Source organism: Acipenser ruthenus, unplaced genomic scaffold, assembly GCF_902713425.1.
Source record: "Acipenser ruthenus unplaced genomic scaffold, fAciRut3.2 maternal haplotype, whole genome shotgun sequence".
NCBI classification, from domain to species: Eukaryota; Metazoa; Chordata; class Actinopteri; order Acipenseriformes; family Acipenseridae; genus Acipenser; species Acipenser ruthenus.
In genome coordinates this window covers 1,654-19,843 of record NW_026708275.1, presented here as the reverse complement: position 1 = coordinate 19,843, position 18,190 = coordinate 1,654, and the positions used below count along the sequence as shown (strand labels likewise).

General features: G+C 43.8%; 2 protein-coding genes across 2 annotated transcripts; both read right to left on the bottom strand.

Annotated features, from left to right (window-relative positions):
* Positions 1-212: 212 nt before the first annotated feature.
* On the bottom strand, positions 213-3,400 carry LOC117431332 (max dimerization protein 3-like). Its single transcript, XM_059020574.1, has 6 exons — positions 3,154-3,400; positions 2,365-2,464; positions 1,782-1,811; positions 1,451-1,565; positions 722-887; positions 213-388 (listed from the first exon to the last, which is right to left on the bottom strand). The coding sequence occupies exons 1-6, from the start codon at positions 3,221-3,223 to the stop codon at positions 270-272; spliced, it is 600 nt and encodes a 199-aa protein (XP_058876557.1). The 5' UTR covers positions 3,224-3,400; the 3' UTR covers positions 213-269.
* Positions 3,401-5,892: 2,492 nt separating this feature from the next.
* LOC117431231 (lateral signaling target protein 2 homolog) lies at positions 5,893-17,661 on the bottom strand (the record flags this gene model as incomplete). The annotated part of the gene is given in 13 exon segments (XM_034051974.3): positions 5,893-6,557; positions 7,035-7,138; positions 7,523-7,621; positions 7,736-7,852; positions 7,946-8,073; positions 8,361-9,095; positions 9,237-9,338; positions 10,167-10,256; positions 10,984-11,073; positions 11,571-11,773; positions 11,932-12,069; positions 12,923-13,063; positions 16,547-17,661. Coding segments are annotated over 13 exon segments (2,112 nt in total). The 3' UTR covers positions 5,893-6,434.
* Between the last annotated feature and the right edge of the window lie 529 nt (positions 17,662-18,190).

Here is an 18,190-nt window from a genome sequence, read left to right as displayed (position 1 = left end):
CTACATGCCCTTGTCCTATTGACAGGAAGTGCAGTTCTGAGAATGGCTTAGTCTCCAATGATTCCTGCAGGTCTTTGCATTTTGCCTGCTTGGATTACATCTACAATATGAATGCAAACCTGTCATCGATGGTCCTGTGCTGTAGCTGGGTTTCAGTAAGTGCTTCTCTAAGTGTTTCACTGCCTCTGTGACCCACTCTGTTTTTCATCTGCTTATTACTTTTTTTTTTTTTTTTTTTTTTCCCTTCTGACCAGCAGATGGTGCTGGTGTCATAGCCAGACCAGTCCTGGGCTGGAGTAGCTGTGATCTCCTTCCCCCTGTGTATCTCCCAGGCCCTCCGTCTCCACACACACGAACACTGTGCTCTCCACATCAATCTCCACGTCCTCTACAAACACAAGCACACCAATGCATGTTTAGAAATAATATTCCAGCTACGCTTTGTACAGCAGTGCTTGCTAAATGAGACAGTTCACTTGCTATGGAGTTCCCACATTATAAAATGAATGCACTTCATTCCCAGCCTGAACTGTTTTAATCTCCAACTGCCTACCCATATTACAGTGCTATTCTGAAATGGGACTGTGTGCATTTTTCGGTTCCTGTGTGCCTGTGCGTGTCTGTGCTGATCCCAGGCTGTAGTTCCTCGTTCTGTGTGTGTGTGTGTGTGTGTGTGCGTGTGTGTGTGTGTGTGTGTGTGTGTGTGTGTGCGTGTCAGTACCTTGGTCGGAGTCGGACCTCTCCGAGGACAGTGCTGATCCCAGGCTGTCATTCCTCGTTCTCTCTGTCCCCCCTAGCAGCTGTTCCAGTCTCCCACGCAGCCCACTCTGCTCCCAGCGCAGACGGTCCTTCATACGTTCAGCGCGCTTGTCCTGCTCTTGCAGCTTCTGAAACACAAACAAACACACAGCACTTACCTGACAACCAGTCCTTGAACCCAATGCAATAACCTGCAACCCACCCAGTCCAATCCTCCAACCCCTGAGCTACTGAAACACACTGCAGCCCAGCTCTCTAACCCCTGAGCTACTGAAACACACTGCAGCCCAGCTCTCTAACCCCTGAGCTACTCAAACACACTGCCTTCCACACTGCAGCCCAGCACTCTCACCACTGAGCTACTCAAACACACTGCAGCCCATCACTAACCCCTGAGCTACTCAAACACACTGCAGCCCAGCTCTCTAACCCCTGAGCTACTCAAACACACTGCAGCCCAGCTCTCTAACCCCTGAGCTACTCAAACACACTGCAGCCCATCACTAACCCCTGAGCTACTCAAACACACTGCAGCCCAGCTCTCTAACCCCTGAGCTACTCAAACACACTGCAGCCCAGCTCTCTAACCCCTGAGCTATTCAAACACACTGTAGCCCATCACTCTAACCCCTGAGTCCCTCAAACACACTGCAGCCCAGCCCTCTAACCCCTGCCCTGCTTGGAGCCTCACCTTGATGTGCAGGCGCGCCCGGCGCAGCAGGTTCAGGGTCGTGTTTCTCGAGGACTCTGCACTCAGAGGGACCTGCTGTTTCAGCTGCTCCAGGCAGCGGCGGAGCTGGGCTCGTCTGCAAGGTGGAGAGCGACCGTTTTGAGCACAGACTTCATTTTGATCACAGCATTTGTTTTCTGCATCACAATGTTCACATAAATGGAGAATTAAAACTAGTCTTGATGAGACTATGCATGGATGAACACATTAAAACAGCTCCATAGTTCTGACTTCCACTTTCAAGCATTAGGTTTTTTTAGGTTTTTTTTTCTTCCAGTGCCAGGGTGCTTACCTGTGTTTCTCCAGCTCATTGTGCACCGTCCTGTAAAAAATAAAAAGCAAAAAAAAAGTTCAATCAAGCTACTGAAACGATTATCATAGCACTTTTTTTTTTTTTTAAAGAATTTGCTTATTTTAAGTTAGTGCAAATGATAAATATTGTAATCGTTTTTATAAAAAAAAATCTGAATGCAAAACATACATTATATATATATATATATATATATATATATATATATATATATATATATATATATATATATATATATATATATACAGTAATAAACAATGCGCTATGTTTGTGTAATGCATCAGATGCTGTTTTACTGCAAACCGCAATAAAACAGCCCTAGTTGTAAGGAACCGTTCAGAAACACTGTGTATAAAAACAACACGCACTGTATACAAACCGTGCACTCTGTACCACGCCCTTTAAAGAATACGGAATCGCTGTATAATATTAACTGTATTCAACATCAATCATGAACAAGTTTGCCAGTATATATTTTTAAGAAAGACAGATATGACTGCTCTTCGATTTGAATCTTATATTTGCACAATGTGGCAGTAAGCAGCGAGCTGTCTTCTAACTGTACCTGATGCTCTGCGGGTTCTTCCTGGATTTCTGCTTGCTTCGCTGATCCGCGGCACTCTTACTGTAAAACGGCGATGCAGATGCATAACCGTGCTCTGCTTCTACACAAAACAAGAACACAGATGGATCGGGGCTGAGTGACAATGATAAGGCTTGCAACAGCTTCTAACTATATTACAATTACTGCCTGTAAAGCAGCGCCGACTTCAAGCTCGTGTTTTAAATAGCATGTGTACTTTATGTTATATATATTTTTTTCTTTTTTAAACAAAAAATAAATAAAAAATAAATACAATAAAAAAACAAACTACCAGACACAATAACTGACAGGTTTTGGCGCCACGACACGTACTTTCAAAACTCACTCACCACCCCCACCCGCTCATGCGAAATGTATTTTTTCAGTAATATTAGCTGAGCGCAGTGCATAGATCGCCCTGTGCAATTATGATGAACACAAATGCATGCATCGATTCATTCTGCAACCCTGCGACCGAAAGACACAGTAGTTTTTTAAGCACTGTGCTGTTGGCGCCTTTGTGTACCTACACTACATTGTATACATTAGTACCGTACACCGCAACGATTCAGGTCACCAGGAACTGGACTGCAAATAATCCGAATACATCGCAACAGATACATGTAATAAACTGAATTCTGCATGCACATGATCAATGTGACTTCCCCTACATGGTTTAAAATAATGCTAGATCAGATCTCTTCACCAAAACTTGTTGTGTTGTTATCACACCACAGCCAGGACTGTTTTAAGAAACAACAACCTATTTACCTCGCTCTCTCCTCTCAAGATATTCCGCTGCTTGCAACAGGACCTGGATGTTACACGTGTTCATTTCCATTTTGTTTACAAAGTATAAAAAAACACACAAATGTAAATAACTACCCTGCTACAAACAGACAGTCGTACGTCTGGCTCAAGTGCACGTCACCTCAAGTCTGACAATACTGGGAGCGTGACCACGCCCATTGGAACGTTAAACCTGGTCGGGACACGCCTTTGCAACGTTGCGGGTTACAGAAATACGCCCCCGTCAGGACTGGCGGTGAGTATCGTAATACAACAGCTGTTGAATTGTGATTGGAGCGTTTGAGACAAACAACACAACGTGCGTCATTCACTGGGTCAGCACGAAACGCGTGCAAGCGGGAAAACACAGGTTTGAAAATTCAAAGATACAAATAATAGGAGGGAAGCGAGATAACCGTGCGTTATTCAGACATGAACACAGCACTTCTATTTTGAAATGATTGTTTATTTTTATTTTTTCTACTGGGAATCGCGGTAGATTATATTACGGGATGTGCGTTATATTTAAAAGTTAATTAATTGCAGTCTTGTGCGGGCAAAACAAAAATTGCGGGAATCATTGTCATGAAAAAGCTGACCCCAAGATTGCCGATATGAAGTTTCTGCTAATGCAATATGCAAGTGTCACATATTTAGAGACGGGCGGCTCTTCAGATTTAAAAACAAAAATAAAAAAAGATTAGGTCCATAAAGACATATGGACAGGGTCTCCTTAATAAGATAACAGTAGATCTGATCGGATGTCCTAAACATCGCAATTGGGCAGTGTTTCTGAGTATGTCGGACTACACTATATGTAAAGGTAAGGTTAATGTCTAGTTTTTATCACAGGGAAGTCGGTCACTTTTTTTTCTTCTTTATAAATGTGCCCCACTTCACTGGTGTATATATCTGCCACTTATAAATATAATAGGCATCACTGTAAAAACAATTGTGGCATGGTTAATGGGTATATAAGGGAGACAAAAAACGATCATCTTGTAAGACTGCAAAACTGAACTCCGTGTTGGAGTTTGCCAGCCCCAGATCTACACACAGAACCCTTGCCTTGGAAGGTAGTGAACAACCTGCCACTGCTTCATTGTTTTATTATGAACATGATCCCTAGAGTACTTACTACTGGGCTGGTTAAGACAACAGAAATGCCTTTAAACCCTAAAGTCTATACACAAATAGAGTAGTGTACACTTGATTATGTCACTTTGGACCTAGCTGACTGTGCTGAAATAGTCTCTTATATGTGAAGAAAAGCGCTTCACATGCACAAGTCCTCAGTGTTTCACACGCACTACGTGAATGCTCTCCTTGCATTAAACATCCTGCTGGTTTTCTGTTTCCTGTTGCTCTTGGGCTGAGTGCATTACAGCGGAGGCGACGTTCGCGTGAAAACGTGCACCTGCGTTTCCCATCAACAATTGTGATGTACACGTCACAGGAGACAACAGAACGAACTGACACGAGTGTGTTCTATTGCACTGTTCAGTGTTCATGAGTGTGTTCTATTGCACTGTTCAGTGTTCATGCGTGTGTTCTATTGCACTGTTCAGTGTTCATGAGTGTTCTATTGCACTGTTCAGTGTTCATGAGTGTTCTATTGCACTGTTCAGTGTTCATGAGTGTTCTATTGCACTGTTCAGTGTTCATGAGTGTGTTCTATTGCACTGTTCAGTGTTCATGATTGTGTTCTATTGCACTGTTCAGTGTTCATGAGTGTTCTATTGCACTGTTCAGTGTTCATGAGTGTGTTCTATTGCACTGTTCAGTGTTCATGATTGTGTTCTATTGCACTGTTCAGTGTTCATGAGTGTTCTATTGCACTGTTCAGTGTTCATGAGTGTGTTCTATTGCACTGTTCAGTGTTCATGAGTGTTCTATTGCACTGTTCAGTGTTCATGAGTGTGTTCTATTGCACTGTTCAGTGTTCATGAGTGTTCTATTGCACTGTTCAGTGTTCATGAGTGTGTTCTATTGCACTGTTCAGTGTTCATGAGTGTGTTCTATTGCACTGTTCAGTGTTCATGAGTGTGTTCTATTGCACTGTTCAGTGTTCATGAGTGTGTTCTATTGCACTGTTCAGTGTTCATGAGTGTGTTCCATTGCACTGTTCAGTGTTCATGAGTGTTCTATTGCACTGTTCAGTGTTCATGCGTGTGTTCTATTGCACTGTTCAGTGTTCATGAGTGTGTTCTATTGCACTGTTCAGTGTTCATGCGTGTGTTCTATTGCACTGTTCAGTGTTCATGAGTGTGTTCTATTGCACTGTTCAGTGTTCATGAGTGTGTTCTATTGCACTGTTCAGTGTTCATGAGTGTGTTCCATTGCACTGTTCAGTGTTCATGAGTGTTCTATTGCACTGTTCAGTGTTCATGCGTGTGTTCTATTGCACTGTTCAGTGTTCATGAGTGTGTTCTATTGCACTGTTCAGTGTTCATGCGTGTGTTCTATTGCACTGTTCAGTGTTCATGAGTGTTCTATTGCACTGTTCAGTGTTCATGCGTGTGTTCTATTGCACTGTTCAGTGTTCATGAGTGTGTTCTATTGCACTGTTCAGTGTTCATGCGTGTGTTCTATTGCACTGTTCAGTGTTCATGAGTGTGTTCTATTGCACTGTTCAGTGTTCATGAGTGTGTTCTATTGCACTGTTCAGTGTTCACGAGTGTGTTCTATTGCACTGTTCAGTGTTCACAATAATGGAAGCACTTGATTTACTGCATTTTTATTTTGTGAAATGATTGTTTGTGAAAGGTTACAGACAGTGGCCAGTCAGGCATGGAGCCACTGGTCTTTGCAAGCACACCTTATTCCTGTCCTGAATGCACCCTCAAGCAGACTGACAGTTGTGCAGGATTGTGCAGTGGACAATACTACAACCACCACATCTCTTTTCACTTGGGATTTTAACTCAGGCCAACAGCTGACAATTGCATGTGAATTACCCCACTGTGCCACTTAGCCCCTTCTCTATTTCTGGCATATTCTTTGTGTTGAATTACCTGCTGCTTGTGAAAAGCTTGCTGCAGGAGAAAGCAGATGCAGTACAGCACTCTGGCCTGCCCTCTAGTGTTAAACATTTAAACAACATCAACAACAAAAGGTTTCTACAGTACCGGTACTTACAATATAAAACAGCTTTGCTCTTATTTTACACGAGTATTTTCATTGTAAACAAAAAAAAAGAAAGTAAAAACAGTTTTGTGTTTTAAACGGTTTGGATGAACGGAATGTTTGCTTTCTTTTCTTCATTAAAACTGCGTGGTTTCCCCGCCGATGTGAGACGTGAAGCAGTGGCTGCAGACCCGGACTGCTCTCAGCTGTCCGAAGCGAGGGATAGGGGTCTCGTGGGGTGAACAGCGGGCACAGAAGATCTGGAACACAAGAGAGAGACACGTGTGAGGTTACACCAGAAGCTCTTCCCTTCAGTTCAGGTCTTAGGATGTCAGGGGAGTCTAGCAGTCCATTGTTTTCCACTGTAGATATAATGGATAGTTTTGTTTTTTTAATGCTGGAATAATAGACCCTGCTTGAATTCTCAATGGAATTTATAAAAAAGATATGCAAGGGAAAGAAATGCATAAATGCAATGAGATCTGAAATAAATAACACATGTTCTACTGTGCAGAACACGTTTTTTCTGCTCATTCTTTAATAGGTAATTTGATAGGGTAATGTGGTGTTGTTGTTTTTTTTTTACTAATTTATACTTTTGTTTTTCAGATTATCAAAAATGAAACATTATTTGAATATTCATGAACATTTTGAAAGAATATTTGATCATGAAAAGCCCATGTTTGTCCCAGCACTCACTGTATTCACAGCCTGTTGGTGTGTGCATGTCCGCCTACCTTGCCGCAGCTTCTGCAGTGGTGTCGTCTCCGCAGGAGGGTGAACGGAGTCTCGCAGGCTGAGCAGCGATTGCAGGCGCTGTCTGGCACCCACACAGGGGGACCTACAACACAAGGCATACCAAACGCTGCATTAGACTCATCTTCCCATTCCCCTGGAGATTCTGAGGCCAGGGAGGGAGGGCACACAAATTACAACAACCCCACTGAACGATTCTCTGCCTGCAGCTAATACTAAAACCCTTTAGGGTATTCAGCCCCAGACACGGTGGAGGTGGAGTTTGATGCGTCAGTCAACGCAACAACAACCAAATCCCAAGTCTCCGGTTATCCCCAGGCATTCTGGAACATAACAACCCAAGCAATTACAGTGTTATAGTTTGATAGAAGAATGTTTGTCCAAACACACTGCCTGTTTGCCCAAAAGTAAGTGCAACCAGCAGCTATCCCCACAGGCTGGTTGAGAACAAGTCGCCTCGGTTGTTTACCTGCAGCATTGCCAACATTACTGTCGTTGAGCTCCTCACACAACTCGCACTCCTCCTGCCTGGAAACGGAGCTGTCCTCCTCCTCCACCTCCACTGCGGCTGGGAGAGAATAAACCGCATCACCATTGTGCAGTATGTGCACTCAGGCTCAGTAACAAGACAGTAATGCTTTACTTTTTGATACAGCTTTGAACACCAGACAGGTACACTCACAATCGATCTCAGCACTGTCAACCCATGGGTCAGCGCTGGACGCAGTCACCTCGAACACGGACTTCAAAATGGTCCGCATGTCGCTGGCAAAGTTAGTCTGAAGCTGGTCCGCGACCCCTGCAGGAGAGAGAGTAACGTTACCCTTTAATGTTATATTTACATTTTTAACAGCCAAGTTCTGTTGCCCAGAAGCCTGCAGACGGCCATTACCTGAGATGCACACGAAGAGCCTGTGGATCATGTCCCTGTTGCTACGGTAACGTGCCCGCAGCTGGGCGCCCTCGACAGCACGTCTGATCTTAGCAAGGTCGTGATAGCTTTCCTGCCCGCTCCGCCTCCTGGGGTGAGGGAAACAGCATTAGGGTACACTAGTCCTTAAGGGTACACTAGTCCCAGTCCTTAAGCTTTTACCACTGGGCCTCTTCTCTAACCACTGCCTCTCAGTCCCCCAGCATTAACCACCAAGACAGACTTCCTCTAAGTCGCTGGCTCTAATCACAATGGCCGGCTCTCAGCTCAGACTGCTAGATCTTTAATTTACTCAAGTCTACCTAACAGACTCATTTTGATCCACGTTAAACATTGCATGCACTGTTGCAGACACGTGGATTGATCTCCTCATTACCTGCTGCTGTCTCTGGATGGATGTCTGGGCTCTGTGGTTCGAAGTTGCTGTCCAGGAACCCCGCTGTGCGACATCACAAGGGGCGTGCTGTCTCTCACCTCGCCTTCTGCTTCTGTCCTGGCAGGAGCTCTATTATAAACAGTCACAGAGTAAGAACGATAGGACCTGTCCCTGTCTGAACCCGGCAATTCATTGACATTCCGGATCTGCTCTCCAGTGCCCAGAGCAGTGCGACAGTCCTCCGCAGGATGCCCGTGCTCTGCCGTTGCTTGCAGCTGTTGGCGCCCTGACTGGTGGAATGCTGAGCTCGGATATGGAAAAGGGCTTCCAGAGAATCCCCAATCCGTTCCGCCCGGGGCAGCTGGGTGCGGATGGCTGTTTTGTGGGATTACATGTTCTGGGGCTGCCTCCTGGGTGGGATAAATGGGAGAGAAACCAGCACCTTCTCTGTGCTGTGAGGAGGAGGAGGAGGAGGAGGAAGCTGTAGCTACAGTAGAGGAGGCAGTGTAAAGGTCCTGCAGTGGCTCAGGGGCCCTGTGTGCCCAATGAGCCTCCAGCTTCCCAGGTTCTGGCTCATAATCAGCAGGAGGGAGCTCGTTGGGGTTGGGGCTCCCTCCACTGCCAGTGGAGGGTGGCGAGCGCTTCTGTTGGCAGAGGAAGCCGCCTGACTCCGCTGTGCACAGGTTCATCTCCAGGATGTCGAGCTCCTCAGCAGTGAGGATGCCCAGCAGGTCCCTGAACAGGGAGAGAATGAAACGGATTGAAATCAGCAGGGTTGGAATTATTAAATGCACTGGATATTCGGTTCGTTTTTAAGAATTTAGATGTCTGAGCGCTTCACAGCAAGGGAAACGTTCTGACCACACACCTCCCTACCTGATTTTCTGCAGTAGAGTGTAGAAGGGCCTGAACAGACCGGACATGCTCTCGGGCCCGTGCTGGAGATTCAGGGGACCGTCTGGGAAGATGAGCAGCCCGCTTCATTCAGGGAACAGACAGCGATTAGAAGAACATCAAAATTAAACCTCCGGTCAGTTGAAGCTACTGTATATTTAGGGCTTCAGATTTTTCAGTGGCCCCTCCCCCCCTCCTCCTGACTTTTCTGCTCTCCTTTAAGAATTGAATTGATACCTGGTAAGCCATTCGTGTATCTCGTACACAACTGACAGTCGTGGGGATAGTAAAATTTATTTTTGTTCTGTGAAACTATATTGTCTTAATAAGGGTGTTAATAAGGGACTAATCTTCATTAAAGCTATAGATGAAATATAAAGTATTTTATGCGGGGCATACTTTAATACAACCGTTATACATGACTGTACTCACATTAATAAAGATAAGTCGCTTCTGCTTTTAAATGAAAAAGTAAGAGTTACGATTTTAAAAGCCCATTTAGTTGTTTCAGAGAAAGAAAAAAAAACCTGTAACCAATTTTACTATTAACACTTTTCTCGGTTGTGATTGAGATGCACGAAAGGCTTAACAGGTGTCAGTTGAATTCTTAAAAGGCAGTAGAAAAGTTGGGGTAAAACACTGAAAAGCAGAAGCCCTGTGTATATTGCACGACCCTGCAGATCACACTCTAGTCTCTTATATTTAAGACTCAATTGTGTTATCGACTTCCAATCTTTGAGTGCTCAATACGAACGCCCAAAGGCCGAGTGTAAAATAGGCTACTATTTAGGAGTGGATTACTCTTCATAATTATAATCCACTGAGTTCAGATGCACCATGTTCTATATACAAAGATAATTCAGCAGCAGCCAGATCAGAAAGCAGGTGGCCAGCGAGGACCGGCAGACTTACCAGATGATAGCGAGTCGAGGGATTGTGAACATCAGCAGCGGGTCACAGCCATCAATCAGCTCCTGGTTCAGGTATCCCAGCTTGAGAGCTCTGCAGCCAGAGAGGAGGGGAGCAGATCAACACCTCCGCTTTACAGACAACACACTGCATCACACTGACATGCTGTGCATATACCTGAGGTGTGCGCGTCGAGGACTGACTACTAATTAAGAAGTCCAATCGTTTTTAAAGGAGAAATGTGTGGACTTACAGAGGGAGTATGTGAGAACTCCTTGGATGAAGAGAACTGTTCCATTCCAAGCTTTGATAATGAAATATGGGGCTCCATTCAAAAATAAACACATGAATGGTTTTTCAACAGTTGTATAAAACAATCATTTAGGTAAACAGTGCTTTAAAACGATCCACTAACACACCCTCTCCGAACAGTTAAAAAACTGTTTTAATGAACTGAAAACCTGATTGAATTGAGAAACAATCCCTAAGGTTTAGTGGGCCATGGTGTGTGTATTCTCCTGAGCACTTTGGTGATTGAGCTGTTCTGCCAACACTTTGCAGTCTTCTTCCCAATCAAAAAAAGGGTTCAACTGTATACATTAACTTACACGTTGGGGTCCATTTGATTGATCTGAACAGCATCGGAACTAATGCGTGCACCTACATGATAATCCCACACCTGTGGTGCATTTCTGTGCGTAACAATATGAAAAATGTCTGGGAGGTGATTTAGTGATTTTAAAAGGATGGCATTTTTTTTTTTTAGTTCTTGCATTGGTGCAAACTCAGCAAACATCGATCCAGCCAGCCAGCCCCTCACCTGTCCACAGTCTCACAGAACAAGACCACAATCTCCTGCTGCCTCTGCATCTCCTCTGCTGACTTCACAGGGATCACTGTGGAAATGTAACTGGGAAACACAAAAACACATTCCTTGTTTAGACCTTTACAGAATCTTTGTGTCCGTGAGGCAGGTGGTTTTTTGGTTTTTTTCACGATTAATAAAATAGTCTGTGTGTCACATCATATGTTCCATACCAATGGAACCAAACAAATCATTCATGATTGCAGGCACAGGCATGAAAAAAGCCTGTAATAAACCTGAGAAAGAGCTTCTCCCCAGGCAAAACCACATCCACAGGGTGTGGAACTATTAGGAAAACATGCCAGTGAGTCAAAGCTGGGAACAGGAGTTGACTTGGGCAGTAAGCGCCCAATTAACTTCTAGTAGGGAAAAGGATCTTACAAATGCATGAAATAAACAACACACATATTGATCTGTTTTATTGTTGATCCTTGATGAAATGTGAAATTAATAAAGAAAATGTAAAAAATCTGCTCCACGTTTGCTTTGTCATTGCGTGGATTTTATTTCTCTACTTAAAGGGGAGGTGGGCTGTATAGTACCTGAGCTCAAACTCGGAGAAGACGCGGTCGTACTGGAGCAGGGCCTCCTTGACCAGTGGCGGGTAGCTGCGGGAGTCACTCAGGCTGTGCTCCCTCAGCAGCAGCCTCAACCCCTCCAGGCAGTGCAGCAGCTCCTCAGCTAGGGGGCGCAGTAGAACACCCTCCGACTCCCGCACCTCCAGGAAAGAGCCCGCAGACAAGCACTGTGAACACAAGAGGGGACGTTGCGGTAACAGACCATTTTCTGTCATTAACTATTCATTTTTTTTTACAGATTTTGGTCAGGTCTAGTTTTCTGATTTTTCCTCTAAAAGGTTGCAGTGAAGAGGGCATGTTTTGCCTAGGCCAGGTGGCCCCTCACCTCGGCAGCGAACCACAGCTGCACCCCCAGGTTGTCGTGAAGGATCTCATCTGGAAACTTGATGTGATAATCGCGACTCTGCCTCTCAGCCGGGATACACTCCTCCATCACTAGCTCGATAGTCCTCAACATGCGGTCCTAGAGGGGTCCACAAGCAGCACATATTAGGAGATTACTGGAATTGCAGGATTGTTATTAAATGTTTCAACACAAATCATACCTTATCATTCATAAACAAAACAACAACTATTACTTCTATGTGTCCTATTTGCCTACAGAGGCACTCTCAATACAAAAGGGGACCACTTCACACAAAGCCACCAGACTTCGTATTTCAACATAAGTACCAACAAACGACAATTAACACCTGGCTATCTATAACATCATTCGGGGCACTGTGACATAAACCAATACGTTTTTCAAATCAAATCCAAATTCCTTGATTTATCTGACTTCTATGTGAATTTACCCTTTTTGGCGAGATGGATATACTTGAAGTGAGTATCCAGGGTAAATAAGGGATTTTGCATTCCAAGCTTTTTTGAGATTATATTTTTGGTAGTGCATGTTGGCAGTGACAGTGATGACACTCCATTTTCACTTCATCTGTTGGCTTCCTGACAGATTCCAAGTTTATCAAGCCTTGCATCTTGGCTGGCTGTTTGGAGTTACATAGACACACACTCACACACAAACATTATTGTGATGCCTTTAACTGAAATCCCCAGCACAAAGTTCATTATTGATTTGAAGAGTTGAGCTGTGTATTAAATTAAGTGTTGTGTAAAAGCTTTGAAGAACTCCTCAGTCTTTTCATGTGTAAACGGTCAGTTAAAAAGAATCAGATTTTTAGAGAAAATGTGACTACTAATTATAATTTTTTTTTAAATGCTGCTTGTTCAGTTTTGGGAGCCCCTATTGTCATCCATCACCACAGCATGGATAGAGGTGCTTGTCAGTGGTGTTTCTTCCCAGGTGTGCTGTTGCTTACCTGACTGATTCTCAGCTGGTTGAGCAGCACCAGGTATTTCTGCAGGTCCTTCCTGAGGTCCACTCCATTCAGCTCCGCCGTGACCCTCGTCACCTCCTCGTCTGCATGGTAGAACTGAGCCAGTGGCCGCTGGTCCGACATCTTCGGGGGAGGCGTAAAAGAAGCAGAAAAGTTCATTGGACCTGGCTACTGCCAATCAATCAATCAATCAGTCAGTCAGGATAAAAGATCCTCCCATGTTGTCAAATCACATCCAGGATGTGAACTACTAATTCTCTAAAAGCTTTTTTTTTTTTTAAGGCATCCAAAGTTTGCCAGAGAAATATTTTCCAATTTGCAAGGAAGTTTCAACATTATTTTACCACAGCAGAATTTTTTCCCAATCAATCAGGTGTCAGCAGACAGGGGGATAGTAAAATGGAGTACCTTTCCCTCATTTGACTTGTACTTCATTAGTCCTAACAGTAACTTTAACAGAGTGCGAGAGGGAGACTCTCTCACCATCAAAGGATTTGTTGCGTTTGCAAGAGCTCATTCTCTGTAACACTGAACAAGCTGAGACTCGACGTGCGGGCATCACTTTGTGTTTTCATCAGAAGTCGTTGGACTGGCTGGGTTGGAATGTGATTACACAGGTGTTGACCTATCCCTGTGGTTCTGAGATCAAAGGAGCATGTTTAAGGGGATTGTCCCCCGTCCCCCCACTCTAGTATTTGTGTTGTTATCTACAAAACATGAGGTCACAGACAGGTAGCCTCTGTGACCATAGAGGAGTAATGAGCAAGGCTTTAGAAAAACATGCTGTGACCTCTCATTGGCACGGCATCATCCCTGGTGTTTTCCAGTCTTTTTTCACAATGACTCCCTTTATTTTTAAATTTAATTCCTCTGCTGCCCTAAGAATAACAACATCTGGAAAACAAAGATCAACGACAAAACAGTACTGGAACTGAGATAATGCTGTGTCTGCTAGCGAGAGCGATGGGAAGGATTTCAAGCCTTGGGGGTCACTCTCTTATAGGAGCTGGTTAGACTGGGTGGCAGCATGGCTTCGTGGGGGGGGGGGTTACTCCCTTATAGGAGCTGGTTAGACTGGGTGGCAGCATGGCTTCGTGGGGGGGTTACTCTCTTATAGGAGCTGGTTAGACTGGGTGGCAGCATGGCTTCGGGGGGGGGGGTTTACTCCCTTATAGGAGCTGGTTAGACTGGGTGGCAGCATGGCTTCGGGGGGGGGGGGGGGGGGGTTACTCCCTTATAGCCCAAATAACCAAATAATATAATCTGTGTTGTCATCAAGCACCCTCCAGGTGATTCTTTATGCTTTTGTAACTTGAACTTCCTTTTTTCTCCTTTCACAAAATAGGAGTCGATTAAAGAATGGAGGACGGGCATTGAGAATACGACCACTGTGTACAGACATTATGTATAGATTGTTTTCTTTTTATAGCCAGGAATATACAAAGCCATGAAGCAGCTTGACCTGGGTAGGCTCAGTGTCCACCAAGCACCTTTAACTGAACGCTAATGTTTCACATTGGACTGGATATTTGGACTCCCTGCCTATTAAATACATACAAGCTTCCACTGTGATCCCTCTTCACATTGAAAGAAGATTCCAGGGTAACTGTTGACTAAATTATTTCAAAATGTACCTTTCTGGGTGCACTCTACTTCATCACAAAACAGACCTTGATAACATTGTTCCTTCCACTGACATATTTTCAATACCTACTCAAGTCAACACCCTTGCGAAACACGCAAAAAACTATGTTTAAAACTCTTTGTGGAACCTGTGCCTGGAGGATATTTGTTTTCCCCACATGTAACCATTGTTGCTTCTGTGCACCTTGACCTCTGTCGGAATTCTGTCTGCTGATTGGATCCTTGCCTGATGTGCTGCTTACTGGATTGGCTAACTAGGGGACTGAAAGTGAAACCACATATTAGACCAAAGAATCAACTAAGCAATGGTGTGTTTGCTACACTGCTAATATTTTACAGGTTACACCTCTAAGGTGTTTAACTTGGGTCCCTTAAATGTGCAAAGACTGTATGGGTGAGGTTAACCCTGCAACAATTAGAGTACATTTCACAGTAGAATACAGGCTGGTTCCATAAACTCTCTTTAGTTCCCCCATACTTAGCCCTCTCTGCATTGTACTTTTTCAGAAAGCAGAAGGATTTGCTTACATCCTCCAAAGGCAGTTGTATCTTCTTCTTTCTTTTGAAGCCCGCTTGCCTCAAGGCTTATACAAACAGGCTTGCTCCTGCTACTGCTTGCAACAGGTTATGTATTTCACAGACATGCTCAAGAGCCTAAACATAAATCAAAATCAGTGGCACTGTGCCTTGTTACATGTTTCACAAGGGTGTGAGCTTACAAGTGCTGAAGAAATATCACGTCTGTTGGTATTTTTGCGGTTGAAAGCTATAGCTGATAGCCTAACATGCATGACCGTGTGATAGAAATACTATGAGCAACGCCCACACTGACATGGCCAGCATGAAGTGGTCAGTCAACAGACATCACAGGGCAGCTGATCACTTAGACCAGAGACCAAGCTCAAGCAGGTGAAGATCTCTTTTACTTGCATGGTCCTGCCTGTCCCAGCAGCAATTCAACTTGATGTGATTAAATAAAAACACATAAAACAAAGTCCGCAACTCTGCTGTAGGAGGGAAATCAGTCAGTTTTAATACTGTAAGCTCCTATGATGCTGGATAAAGTGATGTTGTGGGGCCCAAACTGAATCATGTTTCGTTGTGACTCAACCACGACTGGAAATCACACCCAAAGAGGCGGATATGAGTTAGAAAATACATAAAACACACCTCAGCTGGCAAAGCTATCAGGAACTTCAGCAGAACTGAACAAGGTCTTTGACCCTCTTCTTGAAAGCAGCCAAGACACAGTCTGAAGGGCAAAGTATGACTGTGTAACAGAAACCACGCATTATACAATAACAGATCTTTTACTAACACTGAAACCATCTTAGGGTAGAAGTGTTTCCCAAGCAGGTACAGTGAACCCCTAAAAGGCTGGGTGAAGCACTTACCCAGCCTTGAATAAACATGCATGTTTCTGATACCAGCAGAAGGTGTAATACACCTTGAAACGGTATATGTTTATTAAATATTAAAATACATGCTTTCTCCTTCCCCTCTCTTCTCATTAGATCATGTGAAATTAGGACCCTGGCACTTTGTTTTTATCTGTTAAGTCTTTTGAGGATGACACATTTAACTGCACCAGGTTCTTTCAATAGATAATTATGAGCAGGACATTGTCTTTTGTTTTGGTTTTTTCCAAAACAACTGTATCTGGGTTCATCCAAACTGGTTCTCTAAAATCATACAAACCAAGCACAATACTGTAGTTTCAAGACTACAATGCTGGGCCCTTTTCACAGTGCCAAGGGTCTGGGTTTTATTCACATAGGTAGAACTGGAAAGTGGGGTAACTCATAACAATTTGACTACCTACAATAGGCTAGTGTTTTTCTCTCTCTTCAATTAACGCATTCTCCACATGGACCGTGTGGCGACTGAGTTTGATAATGAGGGACACCTCTACAAACACTCCCACCATCACAGCAGTTAATGAATTGAATTCTAGTATCCTACCTTTGGTCTGTAGAGCCATCTCCTCATTAGAGCTGGCAGCATTGCTATCCGAGTTTCAAAGTTACGTGCGTACTTCCGAATTGTTTTCTTAAGCAGCTTTTATTGTTCGTGTATCTGGCCGTTCAATTCCATTTCTTATTAGTTCACATCCAGTGCTTCTTTGTAAATCTGTTCCGTGTTTTGTTACCTCTGTGTTTGTTATTCTCGTAATGTTAATTGTTTTCTGCAGCCGTTTACAGTAGTTTGCCTTGTTTTCTAGTGACTTGCTTTTCCGTGAGTACAGTAGAACTTCTCTCTCGGGTCTCGTTTTTGTTCCCTTGTCTTTCAGTCCTGTTTACCCCAATCGTTTTCGGACTCCGCTGATTTGTAACCTATAAAAAGATGTACATAACTTTGGTGGTGTTTTGTATTTCTACACCGAAGTCTCATTCAGTCAGAAAACGCACTTAGTTTGCGCGTTCACTTACAGCGTTGTGAAGAGTAAATCAATGAAAGGGGGTTCACAGCTTTTGTCTTCAGCTCTTCCGCATCCAATTTCTTCGCCAGTTCTTCCTTCTTTTGTGGCAGCACTCGAGTTATGCAAATCGCTTTCAAACTTTCCTCTTTTAAAGAGTTCAGTTCCTGTCACCTGAGAATACCTAGGTATACCACCCCTGCTATGTTCCGCTGAGTGCCTATACACAAAACCGCTGCATAATTCTGCTATTTTCTTTGTTACATGTGTAATCTCTTTCTCTTCTTTCCGGTTCCACTTCGATCACGCACTCTCAACGTTTTGAAATCCGTATCCCTTTAAGCAAATGTATGCAGATTGTTTTCTGCTCTTTGCTTTCATCTGCCCCGATTGCATTTTAGGTTCACGCCTTTTCAAAGTGACGGTGACGTCACAGGCATGCACTTCGGTTGGCACAGTACCCCGACTCACCTACATGGAATTGGTAATGTATTTGTAACATCACTGCGCTACAGGAGCCCACAACACACGCCACAGTAACACAGCATTGGGTTATGTGCACACTGTCACAGCTGCAATTCTGATGAAAAAAGAATCTGTAGCGTGTAGAATTTCAACAAGGACTCCAGTTAGAATTGGAAAATAAAACGTGTACGTGGTACAAAGCTTGGTATTTTATGTTGTGTATCTCAATTAATACAATTAAAAAAACGTACCTTTACCGAGCAAAACATTAATTAATTTTGTAAACAAGAAAAAAAAGCTAACTTTTACTTTTGAAAATAGAGAAAGTGGCTCAATTTACTCAACTAGATATTCTGATAAGTTTATTTTGAATGTTTTTCTTTCCTCGCGTCTGTTGTGGCGCTCAGCTCTGGGATGCATAAATTAACGTCTCTCGCCCAAGAACTTGGCTTTACTTCAGCTAGATACGCCGTGAACTTGTAATATAATACACACAATAATAATAGGCGGGTAACTATCACAAGCACCGCACGGGGGAGCAAAGTAACACAGCAAAAGTACAGCGTACCATTTTCTTCGTTAGACCTCGCCACACACATATTCACACACATGTCACGTTGCGCGCTGGTGGAGCCACGCCCCCTCCTTAGGGCCACCCCTGCGCCACAACTAATGATGGCGGCCTCTCGACTTCCCCTCCCTGTAAAGCGAACTGACGCCGTTTT